The sequence below is a fragment of the Ambystoma mexicanum genome, chromosome 10 (assembly GCF_040938575.1).
Source record: "Ambystoma mexicanum isolate Mex_15411 chromosome 10, UKY_AmexF1_1, whole genome shotgun sequence".
NCBI lineage: Eukaryota > Metazoa > Chordata > Amphibia > Caudata > Ambystomatidae > Ambystoma > Ambystoma mexicanum.
The window spans coordinates 1,509,099,077-1,509,113,632 of record NC_090932.1 but is presented as its reverse complement, the minus strand read 5'-3'; the positions used below and the strand labels follow the sequence as shown (position 1 = coordinate 1,509,113,632).

The 14,556-nt window shown below is 46.8% G+C and overlaps 1 protein-coding gene across 3 annotated transcripts in view; it reads right to left on the bottom strand.

The window, feature by feature from the left end:
• Positions 1–13,792, bottom strand: part of KMT5A (lysine methyltransferase 5A) — a 115,332-nt gene extending 101,540 nt beyond the window's left edge. The window contains exons 1-2 of one of the 3 annotated variants that reach the window (XM_069619671.1): positions 13,625–13,792; positions 7,939–8,036 (exon numbers count right to left, since the gene is read on the bottom strand). In XM_069619671.1, coding sequence (XP_069475772.1) covers positions 7,939–8,036; positions 13,625–13,634 — 108 coding nt within the window. In that variant the 5' untranslated portion in view covers positions 13,635–13,792. Of the gene's footprint in view, positions 1–7,938; positions 8,037–8,486; positions 8,604–13,474; positions 13,596–13,624 lie in introns of those variants that run through there. The other 2 variants (XM_069619673.1, XM_069619672.1) reach the window with 2 other exon arrangements.
• Positions 13,793–14,556: the final 764 nt, after the last annotated feature.

Here is a 14,556-nt window from a genome sequence, read left to right as displayed (position 1 = left end):
AGGGCGGATGGCTGTATGTCCTGCCAAATAGACCGGTCCTAAAGTCACCCAAGGAATACTTCAGCTTTGCCAGTGACACAAGTCCCTCCAATGGGAAATGCATGGTTTAACCAGAGTCCATTTTCCCCCCTGAACAGGGCTCAGGCATTCAGCGTTGCGGGGCCTTAGACTTGTAACCACCAATCCAGCCCTTGCTGAAGCTCCTTGTGAAGATGGGAACCAAGGAGAGAAGGTGTGCCCAGGGAACCAGGTTATATGCAAGACATCATGCGACCCTGAACCCCTAGGAGAGATCACGCTAATACCATTCTCCCTCCCCCACCCCCGGAACCTTGGGGCAGAGCTACTTGCAGGTATGTGGCCCTTTCCAGTAGAAGGAGTTCCGTTCCCATACTGCCTCTAAAGCCCAATTGATGGGAACGCAATGAGATTTCATCCGATCAGAGAAAACCTCCAATCCTATAATTGCACACTTGAAGATGAGATTGTGCACCATTTCTCTCCCCCAACACTCCCCGCTGAGAGGGGAATTTCTGAATCCCAGTGGTCAACAACGCAGCCACCAGCTTTGTAAAGCACAGGAATTGTATTCAATCCAATAGTGGGGGACTGGAATCAATGTCTCCCTCCAACTGCAAACCCGAGGAACCTCTGGTGGGAGGGCAGATAGGCACTCGATAATATGCTTTAACCTCGGATGTCAAAGAAATTTTATTCTTGAGCCTGTTCATTTCACCAGAGGGGAGCTCCTCCTGGCCTCAATCACCATTCCCGCACTCACCCCCCGAAAGCAGCTAGATTTGTATACCCAGGCATCTTCAGAGTACCATCCCCAGGCTTTGACAACCCCTACCACCCACCAGGCCTTTCATGGTTGGAGAAACCTTTGCCCTTAGCGAAGGGGTTTGGGTGTATGGTGGTTTCCTAGGTCCAGTCTGTTGCCTGCCAGTTGCCAGTCTATTGGACTACTTTTGACCTGCATGGGGTCCAATAGCATAATTGTGCTCTGCCTCACTCGAGTAGGGACGAAAGAAGCCAGCTACTGCCCTTGCAGCCTGCTACTTGCCCAGACCAGGGTGGTACCCTGCACCCAGTCCTAAGCCAAATCACAAATATTCCACCAGCTCAGCATACAAGACAGAATAAGAGTACACTAACAATTCTCTAGGGCTTTATGCAATTAGAGGTCTCCCAACCATTTTAACTACCCATAATCATTAGCCCAAGGTCCAAATGAGCACATGTTGACTTTCGACAGCGCTGCATGGACATTGTAGCCACCGGATCCCTCACCACTGCCTGAGCAGACCATCAATAACGGCTTCCATGAATAAACGCCTTCCATGGACCTCTTGCCAATAAAATCTGACATAGTTGGGATCCTTCCATTACTGAACGATATTAATCGTTCACCAAAACAATAGAGACCATTTGGGGACAAGAGTATGGCCAACACCACCCCCCACCATACACGCCTTCTGCCTTTGCAGCAGAGTGATGGCCCTGTGGAAGGGACTAACAAGGAAGGAGGAGGATGACGTACATCCTGTTCCTTATGCAGATATCCTTAGTGCCCCCCCCAGATAAAGCAACTATTTTCTGCTTTGAACAGTCTTAGAGCTATATAAAAGGACATTTTTCTCCCAATAGACAGCAAAACTAGTTGTAGAATGTTTTAAGCCAACAAGGTGTCTTATGAATTACAATGTGTCATCTTTATCCACTTCTGGAACGAGTAGGCACAACAGCACACTGTCCCCAGTCCAGATTAGGATTAGTAGTGAGCAACAGAGCTTTCAGTACAGGTGGAGATGTAACTCCCAGGAGACATGTCTCCAATTATTAGAGAATGCCCGTTGCCACCAGCAGTGCCTCGTTATCCACAACATAACGTCTGCCTCCCATCTGGCCAGCACCCCCTGACCACCTTAACTTGCAGGTCCAGCTTCCCCAGTTGCCCCGAGGCCTACCGAGGTGGGGGTCGCCGGGGGTTTGGTGGGCAGGCGAGCGAAAGCATACTCTCCATCCAGACTTGTGTTACATCTTTAATACGCCCCATCTGACCCAATGCAGCAGTCAAGGTCAGGGAGAAAACTTCTTTCCAAAAGCTTTTTTGTTTTCAAGTCCAATATTTGAGGGGTCTGACCGAGAAAGATATGAACCGGTTACAAATGAATTTGTTACTCTGGGCCGATGAAAGCAATGGAAGGTTGGGCATCACAAGAACAGTGGTTCCGAATTCAGAGGCAAATAAAATTCCCTCTTGGGAATGCTGTAGAAATCATTAGTCATTGCTGCATATGGGTCCCTCATTTTTTTGGACAAATTTGTGATGTCAGCCCACTCCCTCACTCAATGGATTTACAATGTTAGTTTGATGCTGGAATACGGATTATAAACAGTAATATTCTCAGGGCCACATTGTTCATATTGAGTCACATGACAAGGAGAGGGTGGCGATATAGGGATGCTGGAAGTTCCCCATACATGGTTTGAGCAAATACTGGATTTAAACCCAAGAGAATATCACAGCCACTGTTAGGGAGAATTCCCTTCTACCTTGGAGACCCCCAGCTCTTTTTGCTTGACTCAATTTCTAACCTGGAGAGCGAGACCTTTTCCCCCACACTCATGTATTTTTCTGTGATTTGGACTCGATTTCCTTTGACTTTAGAGTCTGACAAACTACACAGGCATCATCTTTACATTGTGATGCAGCACCTTCAGTGCAGTGACACAGGGATATTTCCAAAAGGTTTAAAATACCTTCTCTTGGTGAAACTACTGTTTCCGAGAGCAGTAAAGTGAAATGGACTTTACTTACATTGTGTAACTTTCTAGACCCAGCACACACTATCTTACAATAGGGTGTTGGAGGGGTTACTTAGTATCCCCTTGGTCTAGTTTCTCATGTAAGATTTTTATGTTACCCTTCCTACAATTAATGGATGGTGGCATGGGTTTACTTTTTCTTACAATTGTGTGTTTTGACCGTGGGCTACAATTGCAGCGGCAGTATGACACCGTGGGTGCCCATTTCGTCAAAATGGCCCTGGTCGCCATTTCTTGTTGGAAAGATCCTTCTTGAGATTTACTATGTGTGCCAAACTAGGTTTGATCCCTTTGTTCGTTTGGTCTTTGGTGGGATTGAGTGAAGCCCGCCTCTGGCTTCAGCATGTCTAGCAGGGCAGGAAGCGAGGGAGGTGCCTGAAACTCCCTGAGCTTAGTCTCCTTGGCTACAGGAATGCACCCTTGGGTGACTGGCTGGAGGGCTATCCTTGGACAGCCACCCTGCGGTGTGATTGAAAGCTAGGCTGCGAATGAAAAAAAAACCTGCCTAAAAGGCAAGGCTTTTTGCTTGGAAGGCAGAGTCGATCGCTGGACGAAGGACTCCGAAGAAGAACTTGGAAAAGACACCTGCTGCAACTCCTGGACTTTGGTTTGCCCGGTGATGCCCTGCTGCAGTGCTGAAGCCTAGACTGGAGAAGACCAGCAAAAAAAAACTTCTCCCCTTGGGTTGGTGGGAACAGTCGACCAAGACTAGCTTATCTGGAAATCCTCTTGGAGCTGGCTGTACTTCCATTGCTGCTGCAGGAACCAACATGCCAGGGAGAGGAACACCAGAAATTGAGCGAGTGTCCAAGTCGGACCCGAGCTCCAGGAAGATGCTCCAGACTCCCGGGAAGCAGGGCTGGCCAAGCCTGAGTCAAATCAGCAGAGTTCTGGACGCCAGATGAAAGGAAAGTCCATAGTGGCATCTGAGAACCGCAGTGGTGCTATTTGCGAGAGCCGCGAAGAGCTGGAGCTGCGAAGTGCCGCTGATCTGATGTTTGCCCATTGCGGCCACCAACCTTCAATTCGTAGTGCAGAAGTCCCCAGATGTCCTCCCTCTTGGCCCCATGACTGAGGCCCATGAACACAGGATCTGCAGACGGACAGCAGGAAGCGGTTTTTCTTCCAACCAAAGGTACTGTCAAACTAAGAGTACTTACCTCTCGTTGTGTAGGCTTACTAACTCTCAGGTGAGACTTGTCTTTGTTGCTTTTGCAGAGTTGCTTGCAACCTCCCAGCTTGTGGCCCTACAGTGATTCTATTTTTTTTCTACAAAGACTTCTGAAACATTGTGCAAGACTTTTACTTACCTGCAAGAAGTGCTTCAGCTAACCTAGACTTTTGCTCAATTAACATTGGCTGGTCTGGCTCCCTGAAAGACTTCTTACCCCTGACTTTGTGCTTTACCTTTCCTCCAGGAAAGGATTGACTTTTCATTGCGGGGTTTCAAAAGTACTTTCCTGCTTAAGAATATTTGTGTAACCTTTGTTATATTCCCAAACCCTTTTCTTTTACACCAAACTCAGTATTGCTCCAAATGTACGAGTGATATCAATGTCTACAGTGTCCTAGTTATTTAAGTCACTTCAGGGTGTAGGAGCCATCTGTGTGCCATTCCAAATGGGTACTTGCTGATTTAGAGAAACTAAGTATTTTGAAGTGTATTTTTGTGTTATTTATATATTGCTCCCTTCTGAAGGCTTATTCAACAACTTAAAATTAATAATTGTTTAATCAAGAAACTTTGAGTGCAAGTTTATTTAAATACTTGTCACTGAATCCGAGTGTATAAACCCTACTGCTCACATTGGCCGCTCTTGAGATAAGCCTGGCTGCTCAGCCAAACTACCAATCTACCAAAGGTTGGGATACCTATTGCCAGGTCACAGTTGCTGTAGTCGTCCAAAGGATACTGCACACAATCTTGCCCAACAGCCATTTATTTAAAAAATAAAAAAAAAACACTGCTTGACTCGAAGGGAAGGGATAGACTCCTTGGAGCTCAGATTGGATGAGAAAGGAGCTGTATTTGATCAATTGTTGGGGAGCAACGGGGAGGGGGGGGGGGGAATTGTAGGCTTTTTGGCATATTTGGTGAAGTTGCAAGTTTATATACAGCAATACTGACAGAACACCTTTGATTAAGAGACCTGGAAGGGGTAGGTGGACCAAATAGGTAGAGCAAATCTTTCAACTATCAGACGCTGCTCTTGTGCTGGGAAAGGTGCCAGAATGTCCCTTTTTACTAAGGGAAGAGTAAAACCAAAGTACACTTGAGCCCTTATTGCGCTTCAGCTGGCAGTGCTGACTGTGGGGTACCAAGGGCTTCCAGCGGTCACATTTACTTTTAAATAGTCTCCATTCTGTCCCACTATTGAAACGTCTCAATGGCTTTGTCTCTCCTCCGACCCATCTTTGCTTGCGACCTAAATTGGCTTGCATTTCACAACTAGAGGCAATAGGTTTGCCAAGTACGGTCTCTCCATCATTCAGAGGTGTAGCGATTTCCAGCCTACCCAAAAAGGAGTAGAAGTTGAAAGCTCCCACTATTAGTACATCCCACGCAGTCAGCAGAAAGCCTACCCAGAATGGGAGTGCAAGGACGACATTTGTAGCCTACCATGTGGGAGCAGAAGGAATAGTTTGTTAAAGGGAGGGGCTAAGGCACATCACACAGTCAGATGGGCTCACTCTGTTTATGATACGCACAATAGTAGCAAAGAGGTTTTTGACAACAAACCAGGGAAACAAGGGGAGGTGGGGACAGTCAGGTTAAGTTGGAGCACGGTAAGTGGGAGGGCAAACTTATTCTAATAGTAATAATGTCCAGCCTGTGTTTAACAGTGTGCAAGGACAGCTTTGCAATGGCAGACGGCAGGAGGCCGGCTCCATCGACTGTGGCAATGGCTGAAATATTATATGGGATTGAGGCTAGGCACCTAGTGGGAGGGCGCTTTAACAGGAGGCCTGAACTTAAATGAACACAATGAGGATATAAGAAATATTGTCCTGTACCAGTTTGTGCATTGTTCCAACGCAGAAGTAAAGTAAGCTGCTCGTGGGTTCCAGTTCACTGCACACATTTAGGTTTTCAGTGAAAAACTAAAATGTAAAGTTTAACATTAATCGCAACAAAGCCCCTGAAACGTAGCACGTTTGGAAGTTATGACCATCTTCACTCTGTGCGTTCCCGTTGCAAAGTCCAAGAGCGCATATATATGTTATAAAACTTACAAAATGGCATTAGGGGGTGCGGGGGACCTCAAAGGGAGTATGCCGAGTTACGCCTGTCATTGACAAACGTGCTGAGTTCCAGGGGTTTTGTTGCAATAAATGTGGTCAATGTAACTCAAGTGGTTTCAGAGAATTAAGGGTTTTGTTATACCGTCGGTTTTCTTTCGCAACACTGGTAATGGCCACTGTATATTTTAGAACGCTACCAGGCCACGGGCTTTGGCTGTGTCCACTATACATGGGGATCAGGCCCACTAGCCAGGGCCTTTGGTCGTGCCCACTGTAGATTTTAGAAATGCTACCAGGACACGGCCTTTAGCCATGTCCACTATAAAATGTGTTATCAAGCCCCCTAGAGGAAAAAAAAATCATTCTGTGCTCGCCAAGTAACTCAGCAAAAGCCCCTCTTCTCATGCCCTGCTTCACTAAGTGCCCCTCATGCCCGGCACCCCTCACTCCCATAAACGTATGTACCCTCCCGGTCCCCCCACCCCCAAGAACTTGCTCCATGTGACAAACTTCCATTCCGGAACTCTTTCTTCTGCGGCTATAGGAAATTGTTCATGCTCTGAACAATTTACCTAGTCCCCCCCCTCTTACTCTCCAATTTCACGTGGTGTCCTAGCTCCCCGCTGGCCACCTCTAACCTGATGCCATCCGTTTGTTTTTTGCCGCTCCTCCAAATGGCACTTTTCTACCTTTTTGATTTCTGTTAGTTGCAGGTATACTCGCTGTTATATGTTGCATCAAATAAAATAATTGAACCTTTTCAGTCCTGAAAAGCATGTCAGCTGCAATGCACCATAGGAGATAACCCACCCCCACCAAACATTCAAAAAATACTGGATGCAATAACCCCAAACTCACTACCCCACTCCGGATATAGAGTTGCTGCTTCAAGCTAAAGTTGTTTCATACCTGATCAAATTTAGTCCAGCGGTAGCAAAAACGTGCCTATGAGAAAATGAATGGGGACTTGGCCAAAACTATTATGGGGGGGTAGGTGTACAATTTGGTCTGCAAAATTTCAAACAAACCCGCTGTACGAGTCTGTTATTAGCAAATGATTTTTCAGATGTCCTATTACAAATCCAAAACGGGCGGATAAGCACAGGCTAAGTAAACTACATGAAACATGTTGGCAATTTTATGACTGGAACAATTCATATTTGGTGCATTCACATGCAGAATGGGATACAATAAGTAGTACAGACTGGATGGTCAAGGGACAATGGTAATGCACTTTTCCGCAAGTTATGCAGATCTGTTTTCTAATATAAAAATCAGCATCATGTGTTGCGATACATAGTCTTGCTTGTACAGTGGGCACAACACTAAGATGTCATAATATCACGAAGCCTGTTTGCTCAGCTCTGACGCTGTACACATTTGCTCCGTTTTTGTTAAGAAGTTATTTTAAGTTACAATAATAGCTTGCCAATCGCAATACACCCGTTAAATGTGTGCCAGCAGTAAACTGCAGACATTCATCCATACATAGTTTTCTAAAACAAATCTGTAAAGGCAAAAAGTTAAACTATGAAAAACAGAAGTTTGTAGTTCAGGCTTTAAAATATCCTTAACCAAAATACCGTCAATTTGGTACAAGTTTTTTTGAAGTGTTCATTCACTGTAAACAGTCACATTAGGTGTCCCGTGTAAGATTTAACCTGGCAACAGAAAAACAATGCCAAGTATTAATATTGCTTTTAAAGAACAGAGTGTCACGTGGAGTGTCAAGCCAGAGCTGTAAGCAAGGGACGTAAAGATAAATAGACTGTACTAGGAGATATGCAGGTGCTGTACGCGTCATGCATTAAGGGATTGAAGGCAATACAAAAGGAAAAGTTGTTAAAGATGAAGAAAGCTGACCCCTTTCAGTTTCAGGTGGTTCTCATTCGTGCCGCCTCCTCTCTGGCTCTCTGCCACCTCTTCCGTTTTCCCTTCTTTGGATCTCGACATTTTCTTCCCTGAAGAACAGAAATGTTTAGGGGCTTTAGGGGGGTGAAACAAAACAAAACAGCACGTTTCAATTCATTCAGTGCCACCTCAACCAACACAGGGCGGCCATGTTTAAAGGGACCCCGAGTAGGAGCAGCCGAGGCGAAGAACTAGCTTAAAATCAGGGCTCTGCCTAGCAGCGAGGGGCCGAGCCTCTGCAACAGCAGAGCCCGCACAGAGGGTGCTGGGAGCCAGGGCCCTGCCCAGCAGGGGAGGGCTGGACCTTGCACACTGGGCTGGGCGTCAAGCTGAGGGGGTGGGAGCGATACACTGGCACCGAGGCAAAGCCCTGCCCATGTGAAGGGGGGTGGACCTCAAAAGCCTGAAAGAAGAGTGCCAGGTCCCCCAATACTGGACGCTGGTATCCACGCGTCACTGGAAGATAGCGAGGCCCTCGGTCAATGGAAACCAGACTCTACCCAACTAAAGGTCCATTTTTCGGCACACAGGGGGGCGGGGGGTGCAGGGCCCTGCCCAGCACTAGATGGCTGAGCCAAGGCCCTGCCCAGCAGAGGAGGGGGACTGAGCCCCGGCTGCCAACAAGGGACCAGGCCCTGCACGGGGAGGGAGGGAGGGGCGGCCGTCACACGCAGCTGCTACGCGGGGAGGGGCCTACGCTTCGGCCGCACATGTGGTGTAGAGAAAAGGGGTTGCGCCTCGCCATGTAATCCGTGTAGGGCTCGAGGGGGGACAGTGAACACTGGTCGATACAGGGAGCGACCGGTTATACGCGCGGTTTCCGTATGGGGCTGGCACGCCGAGGAGAAGCAAAGTGGCCAGCCCAGCAACCCAAGAATTTGCATATGAGAGTTTGTGTCTGCGCACTAGGGAGGAGCCGGGGCTTTTCTCTGTGGGGCCTGCGTACTGGACTTGAACCATTTTACCTCCACAAAGGCCTCCGAGGGAAACACGTCGCTAGCACACGGGGTAACCGTACTCCGGGAAGGAGTAAGCAAGCTGCCCGGCCCTACTCACGGCGTAAGGGTCAAGTCGACCGAATGCATGGGCCTGGATCGAAGGGAAGGTCCAGAGGCCCGAAAGAGGCCGGTGGCGCTCTTCGTGTAACGAGAACTGAGCTACAATGCCCCAGCTGTACCCACGGGAAACGTAATGCAGTACCACGCATCAGTGTGTACAGGTTCACAGTACACCGTGTACTGACAGTATGACGTGCACGCGAGACTGAGATGGCCCGTAGCAGCAACGTGTGTGTGAAGTTGCGCTTGCATGCATGAAAGTAGCAACCCCAGCAGATATTCATGAGAGAGGCAATAAAAGCATGACTGATGTGGGGCTAGCGCTACACAGGGGTACATCACTAGCGCAGGAATTGTGGAAAGCTGCTAGTCAGACATTCTCAAAGCCAGGGTTATATGGAGCATAGGGCACACATTTACCATAATTACACCGAACAACATCCGACAAAGACGCACGGGAGGTGGAGAAATGAAGGGGTGCATTAGACAGTGCTTTGTACTTCAACACAAACAACCTGGGACAGTAATTTGAATAGACAAGAGTATGAGCAATATCCTGCTTACCTTAAGGCTGCCTTTGCAACCACATGCCCATGCCTTCGAGCAGGGAGCCCGCACCCCACACTGCAATGGTCAAGCCAAATGAGAGCCATTCCCGAGGGAGACCCCGTGGTAGTCTACAGTGGCATGGTAGCATGAACGAACAATGTGGCCCAAGACCCCCAACATGGTTGGCATATTAACTAAAGCGCTGAAGGGAGAGTTGTGCACAAGTATGCAACTAGAAACGTTTAACCTCTTTCACAACCCCTAAATAAACCCCCTCCCCCTAATTCAGCATGTGTTATAGTGGTTTGTAATATTTACAATGGCAATACTACGCAGTGAGCCCGAAGTTCAGCGAGAAGCATGTAACACGTCACACACTGCATATACACAGTGGCAGCTAACAGTTTGCGAGCTATAGCAATAGAGAGATGCAGTTTGAAAGCATGCCAGTGATCAACCTCGACATTTAAACAAAAAACGAGGAAATTGAATTATAGCTAAATGCATGTTTTGTAATCCCAGATACGATTCACAAGAGCATACATTGTTTCATATCTGCTACAGGACCTGCGACTTTAAAACACACTTGAGGCCACAAAGGTCTCTGAAACCGCACAAGTAAACAACGGGTCATCTTTACCAAATCGACGATTCTTTTAAATGCAAAGCGAGCTTTCCATCTATTACAATAGCTTCGACTAGGAAGATGTGTCACTCCCCCATACGTGGCATTAGGGCCTTGTGAAGTGAATCACTTAAAACTGTTGTGCACATTTGAAAAGCCATAAAGTCCCCCATTTAGAAGTGACGGTTGGGTAATAAGAGGGGATGTGGGTTTTTGCATTGCAACGCCCCCATACAGCTCGGAACAGTTAACTATGGAAATCTACCACTTGCTTCAAGGACACTTAAACTGGACCATAAATTAAACCCGTAGGGAATTTTAAACTAGTGTATTTCCAGACGTTATGGACAAAGGGGGTTTCTTTGGAACTTAACATCGTGCATAATTACAAGATGTAGGTTCCCTTAAGGGTTCAGATGCAGACCAGCCAGGGGCCTAACTTATAAACCGGGCTCAAATGCCAGCTTCTCCACTTAATGTGCCTGACCATGGCCAAATCATTCTCTTACTGTATGTAGCCCATCTGCCAAAATGTATGGCCCGTAAGGAAGGAATGGGGACAGAAAATAAATTGATGCAAGGACATAGTCCTCACACGTTATTGCTAGAGGGCAATAAAAATAAAACTAGTTTATGGAGATAATCTGAGCATGAACTGCGGAATCAGAAAGACCATTGTATCCGCTCCATTATATTGTTTTGTAAATGTCAGCAACCGATGGTGAAAAAAGCTCAGAACAGTTTTCACAAGATAAGGCACTGAAAGTTAAATCCGCCTCTTCCCAACCCTGATTAAAGGATAATTCAAAAGTGCAATGCAGCACACATTTCCACTGAGTGATGCAAAGAAATGCTTGCATGCCAAACCACAGTCAGTTAAGGGGCATGACTGCTCTAATGAGTCAAATGCACTATAAAAAATAAAGTGAACTGTGCTTCCCGATTCTAATGCAAGTTGCTGTCTATGTATTGTAAATACATATATTGAAAGTAGACCAAGGCCAGAAGGCATCTGGGCACTAGCAGCCAAAAAAACATGAAGATTTTGAAAGCTCTGCAGAAGCACAAACGATCTGAAATCTCACGCATGTAGCGAATTCGAGTGTGAGGGCTAAGACCGAGAAAGAACGCCCTCCTGCTTGAGATTTACAGAAGCATGAAACTTGTCCCAAATTAGCAGAGACTGAACGCAAAGAGCGTAGAGAGTATAGCAAGTCAGCTTGGACTTCGAGGTCCAATGCAAAGTGCCTTAAACTTTATACAGCTTCTAACTGGAAGCCAATGAAGTTTAGCCCGTAACAACGAGGCAGAAGACTACCTCGGGTGATGGGGTACAAATTGTGCTGCAGAATTTGGAGCCGATGGACCAGGAAGTCAGGTGAACCCCAGTAGATGCTGCTGCAGTAGTCCCATAATAGAGGTCGTGACTACAGTAGCACGAAACTGCAAGGGAACAAAAAGGAAGCACTTAACATAGTAGTCTCAGTTTGAAGAGACTCATGCTACAAAAGGATGCAATCTGCCTCTGTTGAGCGCGAGGGGGGCGGGCGGGGAAGGAGCTTAAACCCCCAAGCTCTTAATGGAGGGGCTGGGCAGAGTCCTATAAGATTCAGACCTGAAATCAGAGTCCCAGAAGGAACAGGCGTTTGGTGGACTGACCACCAGAATCTGTTTTCTCGACCATTAAGCCTCAGCCAGTTTTGAGCCATCCACTGACGAACAAGATTTTAGTTTAGGGGGAGGGAGGTCCAATTACGTGAGAGAACCGTGCCAAGACTGGTCCCGACAACCCTACTTGTTCCAGTCGCAGCAGTTCGAGTCGCAGCAGTACAATCTTGTGATTAATAGTGTAGAACACTGCAAAGGGGTCAAGAAGAATCAAAAGACTGACCGCCCACTGGTCCTGAAGCAGGGCCAAGTCGTCAAGGATCAATATCATTTGTTTATTGTGCATTTGTTAGGCGCTTATACAAGTAAATTGTGTTTCAAAGCACCCACAGGTTATCAGGGAGGGAACATGGGATAGAAACCAATAGACTTGAGGATAAAGACGAACCTACTAGGCCTTGTGAGCATTCAGAGCCTAAAACCAGACCGAAAAGGGTGCAAAAGACAATTTTCTTCAAGAAACTCAATGTGGTGCCGTTATAGCACACTGCATCTGCTTTTCGGGGTGGTTTTTAACCAGAGTTTTTTTTAACTTCCTAATGCCCAACATTATTCAATTGAGAGACACTAGTTCAGTGTGGTTTTGGCATTGCCTTGTTGCCCACGACTGGACCAATCTACCACGAATGAAATGGATAATGGGAAGGTTTACAGCCATGTTAATGCATTTCTCGGTTAGCACACTTGCCTGGTACGGTTGTAAATGTGCACACTTACGCAAGGGCATCATAAAACCGAAAGCCACATCACAGCCTTAAAAAAAATGCTTCGCTCTTCACAGGGTACATCGAACGATACACTGGAAAGCGAAGCAGATAATTACGCTTTTGGTACTAGTGTGCTTGAAAACTCACACCATTTACCAGCAAGGCAAATTATTTTTTTTTTTTTAAAGTTGGTGGCAGTACCATGTCCATACGGCGATACACTGAGCACCTCCGAGAATAGCAATGATGGGAGTGCGCTCGAGTTGTATAGTAGACACTTTAAGTTTTGCTATGGCCCTTATAAACGCAGGACTAAAAGTCCCAACACACAAATACCGAAAACTGGACTTGGGGCGCGCTGCACAATCATCGTGAGCTTTAAGGGATAAACAGATTTCAGATCCCCCGAACATGTTTCCTTTTTACAATAAGAACAGGATGAACACAATGCGATTACAAACGGCACCGGCGATGCTCGTATAAAGCGTCCCAGCATGTTCTTCTCCAAAAGATAACCTTACGTCTACTTAAGGTAACTACTTAAGGGAAGCGACCAGCAGATTTTGTGCGGTGGGCACGTCTTAATTTGGCATTAGACTAAAAAGAGAACCTGGGTTTCGGAGGTAAAGGCCGGTCTGCGTGTCTTACTACCGGGATACGATGAAGTTACCCACAACACTCCACTTGGATATCGTTTGCCAAGACTTTCATTCGATGAACACGTGCTTTATGGGGAGGTGCAGTATTGTTTAATTTCAATTGAACAGTCACGGAAACGAACATAACCAGTAAGGAAAAACCCGGAGCAGAAGCGCGATGGTTCCATGACAAAAACAACACCGACGGGATGGGACCCACGAGATGCCTGTTACCTAACTCACACGGGCTGCAGGAGTGAAACGTAGCGGAGGCGCTACCCTTGCCATGAGCAGGCGGGTCACTTTGTCAGCACTAGATTCTAGCGCACAGGATCTCCCCATTGTCGTCACTGGTAACATTTCTCAAGACTCGACGCACACCAACATAAATACCTTTAGCCATTGTAAGTCACCGTCAGCAGAATATTACAGCTCCAGCCAGAGAAAGCGACAAGAAAACTTATTAGCAGAAAACAAATGCTGTACGGTTCCTTTAAATGTACCAAACACTGCCGCGAAAAAACTCGCCAACAGGGACGCCTACCTATACCGCCATTGGCTCTCCACTAAATCACTCACAGGGTTTTACGTTTTGGTTGGCTCGACTGGGACTGACTCTTACCTTCGCGTGAAGGTGACGCCCATAGGGTCTCCCTAGCTCTTTAACTCTCAGAGTGCATTTTCAAATCCCGTTTCACCTCTCTGATTGGTTATTCGCAAAGGAACGTGAGACAACAAACTCGGTTGCCATAGCTCTAAAAGAAGGACGACTCTCGATAGTGGTAGACATGGAGGAAATACTAATAGGACCGATAGCTCTGGGAAATAGCCTCTCACATAACTTTGCAGAGAACTACGTCGAATCTACTCGGAGATATAATAAGGTTACTCCCTAAGTAAAATAATATAATGTCTGTGGGCATATGCTAGCGGAGAGGTAAAAGACCCGTATGTGGTCCCGTATTGTTACTACAGATAAGGGCGCATCAGCCACTTTTACTCCCTAAAAATGCACAAATACACCCCATAAAGGAACATTGGGAACATTCTCAACAGGAAACACAAGGACGTGTCTCACTACTTTCACCCACACATGTCCACATCGATATGTTTGACCAGCAGTGTGGTGCATGACTTGCCCTAGTGTGTTGCCCCTTTAATAGAATGGGGCCGGGACTGTGTCATGGCCCAAGCTAATAAAAGGAGCCCCTTGCCCTTCAGGCACTCGCCAAAACAGCTGCAGACTCCAAAGAGGAATGCCTGAGTCGTCTCTTGTTCATTTAGACCTGCAGGTCTACACCGTATGAGCACGGGCCCAGACCATA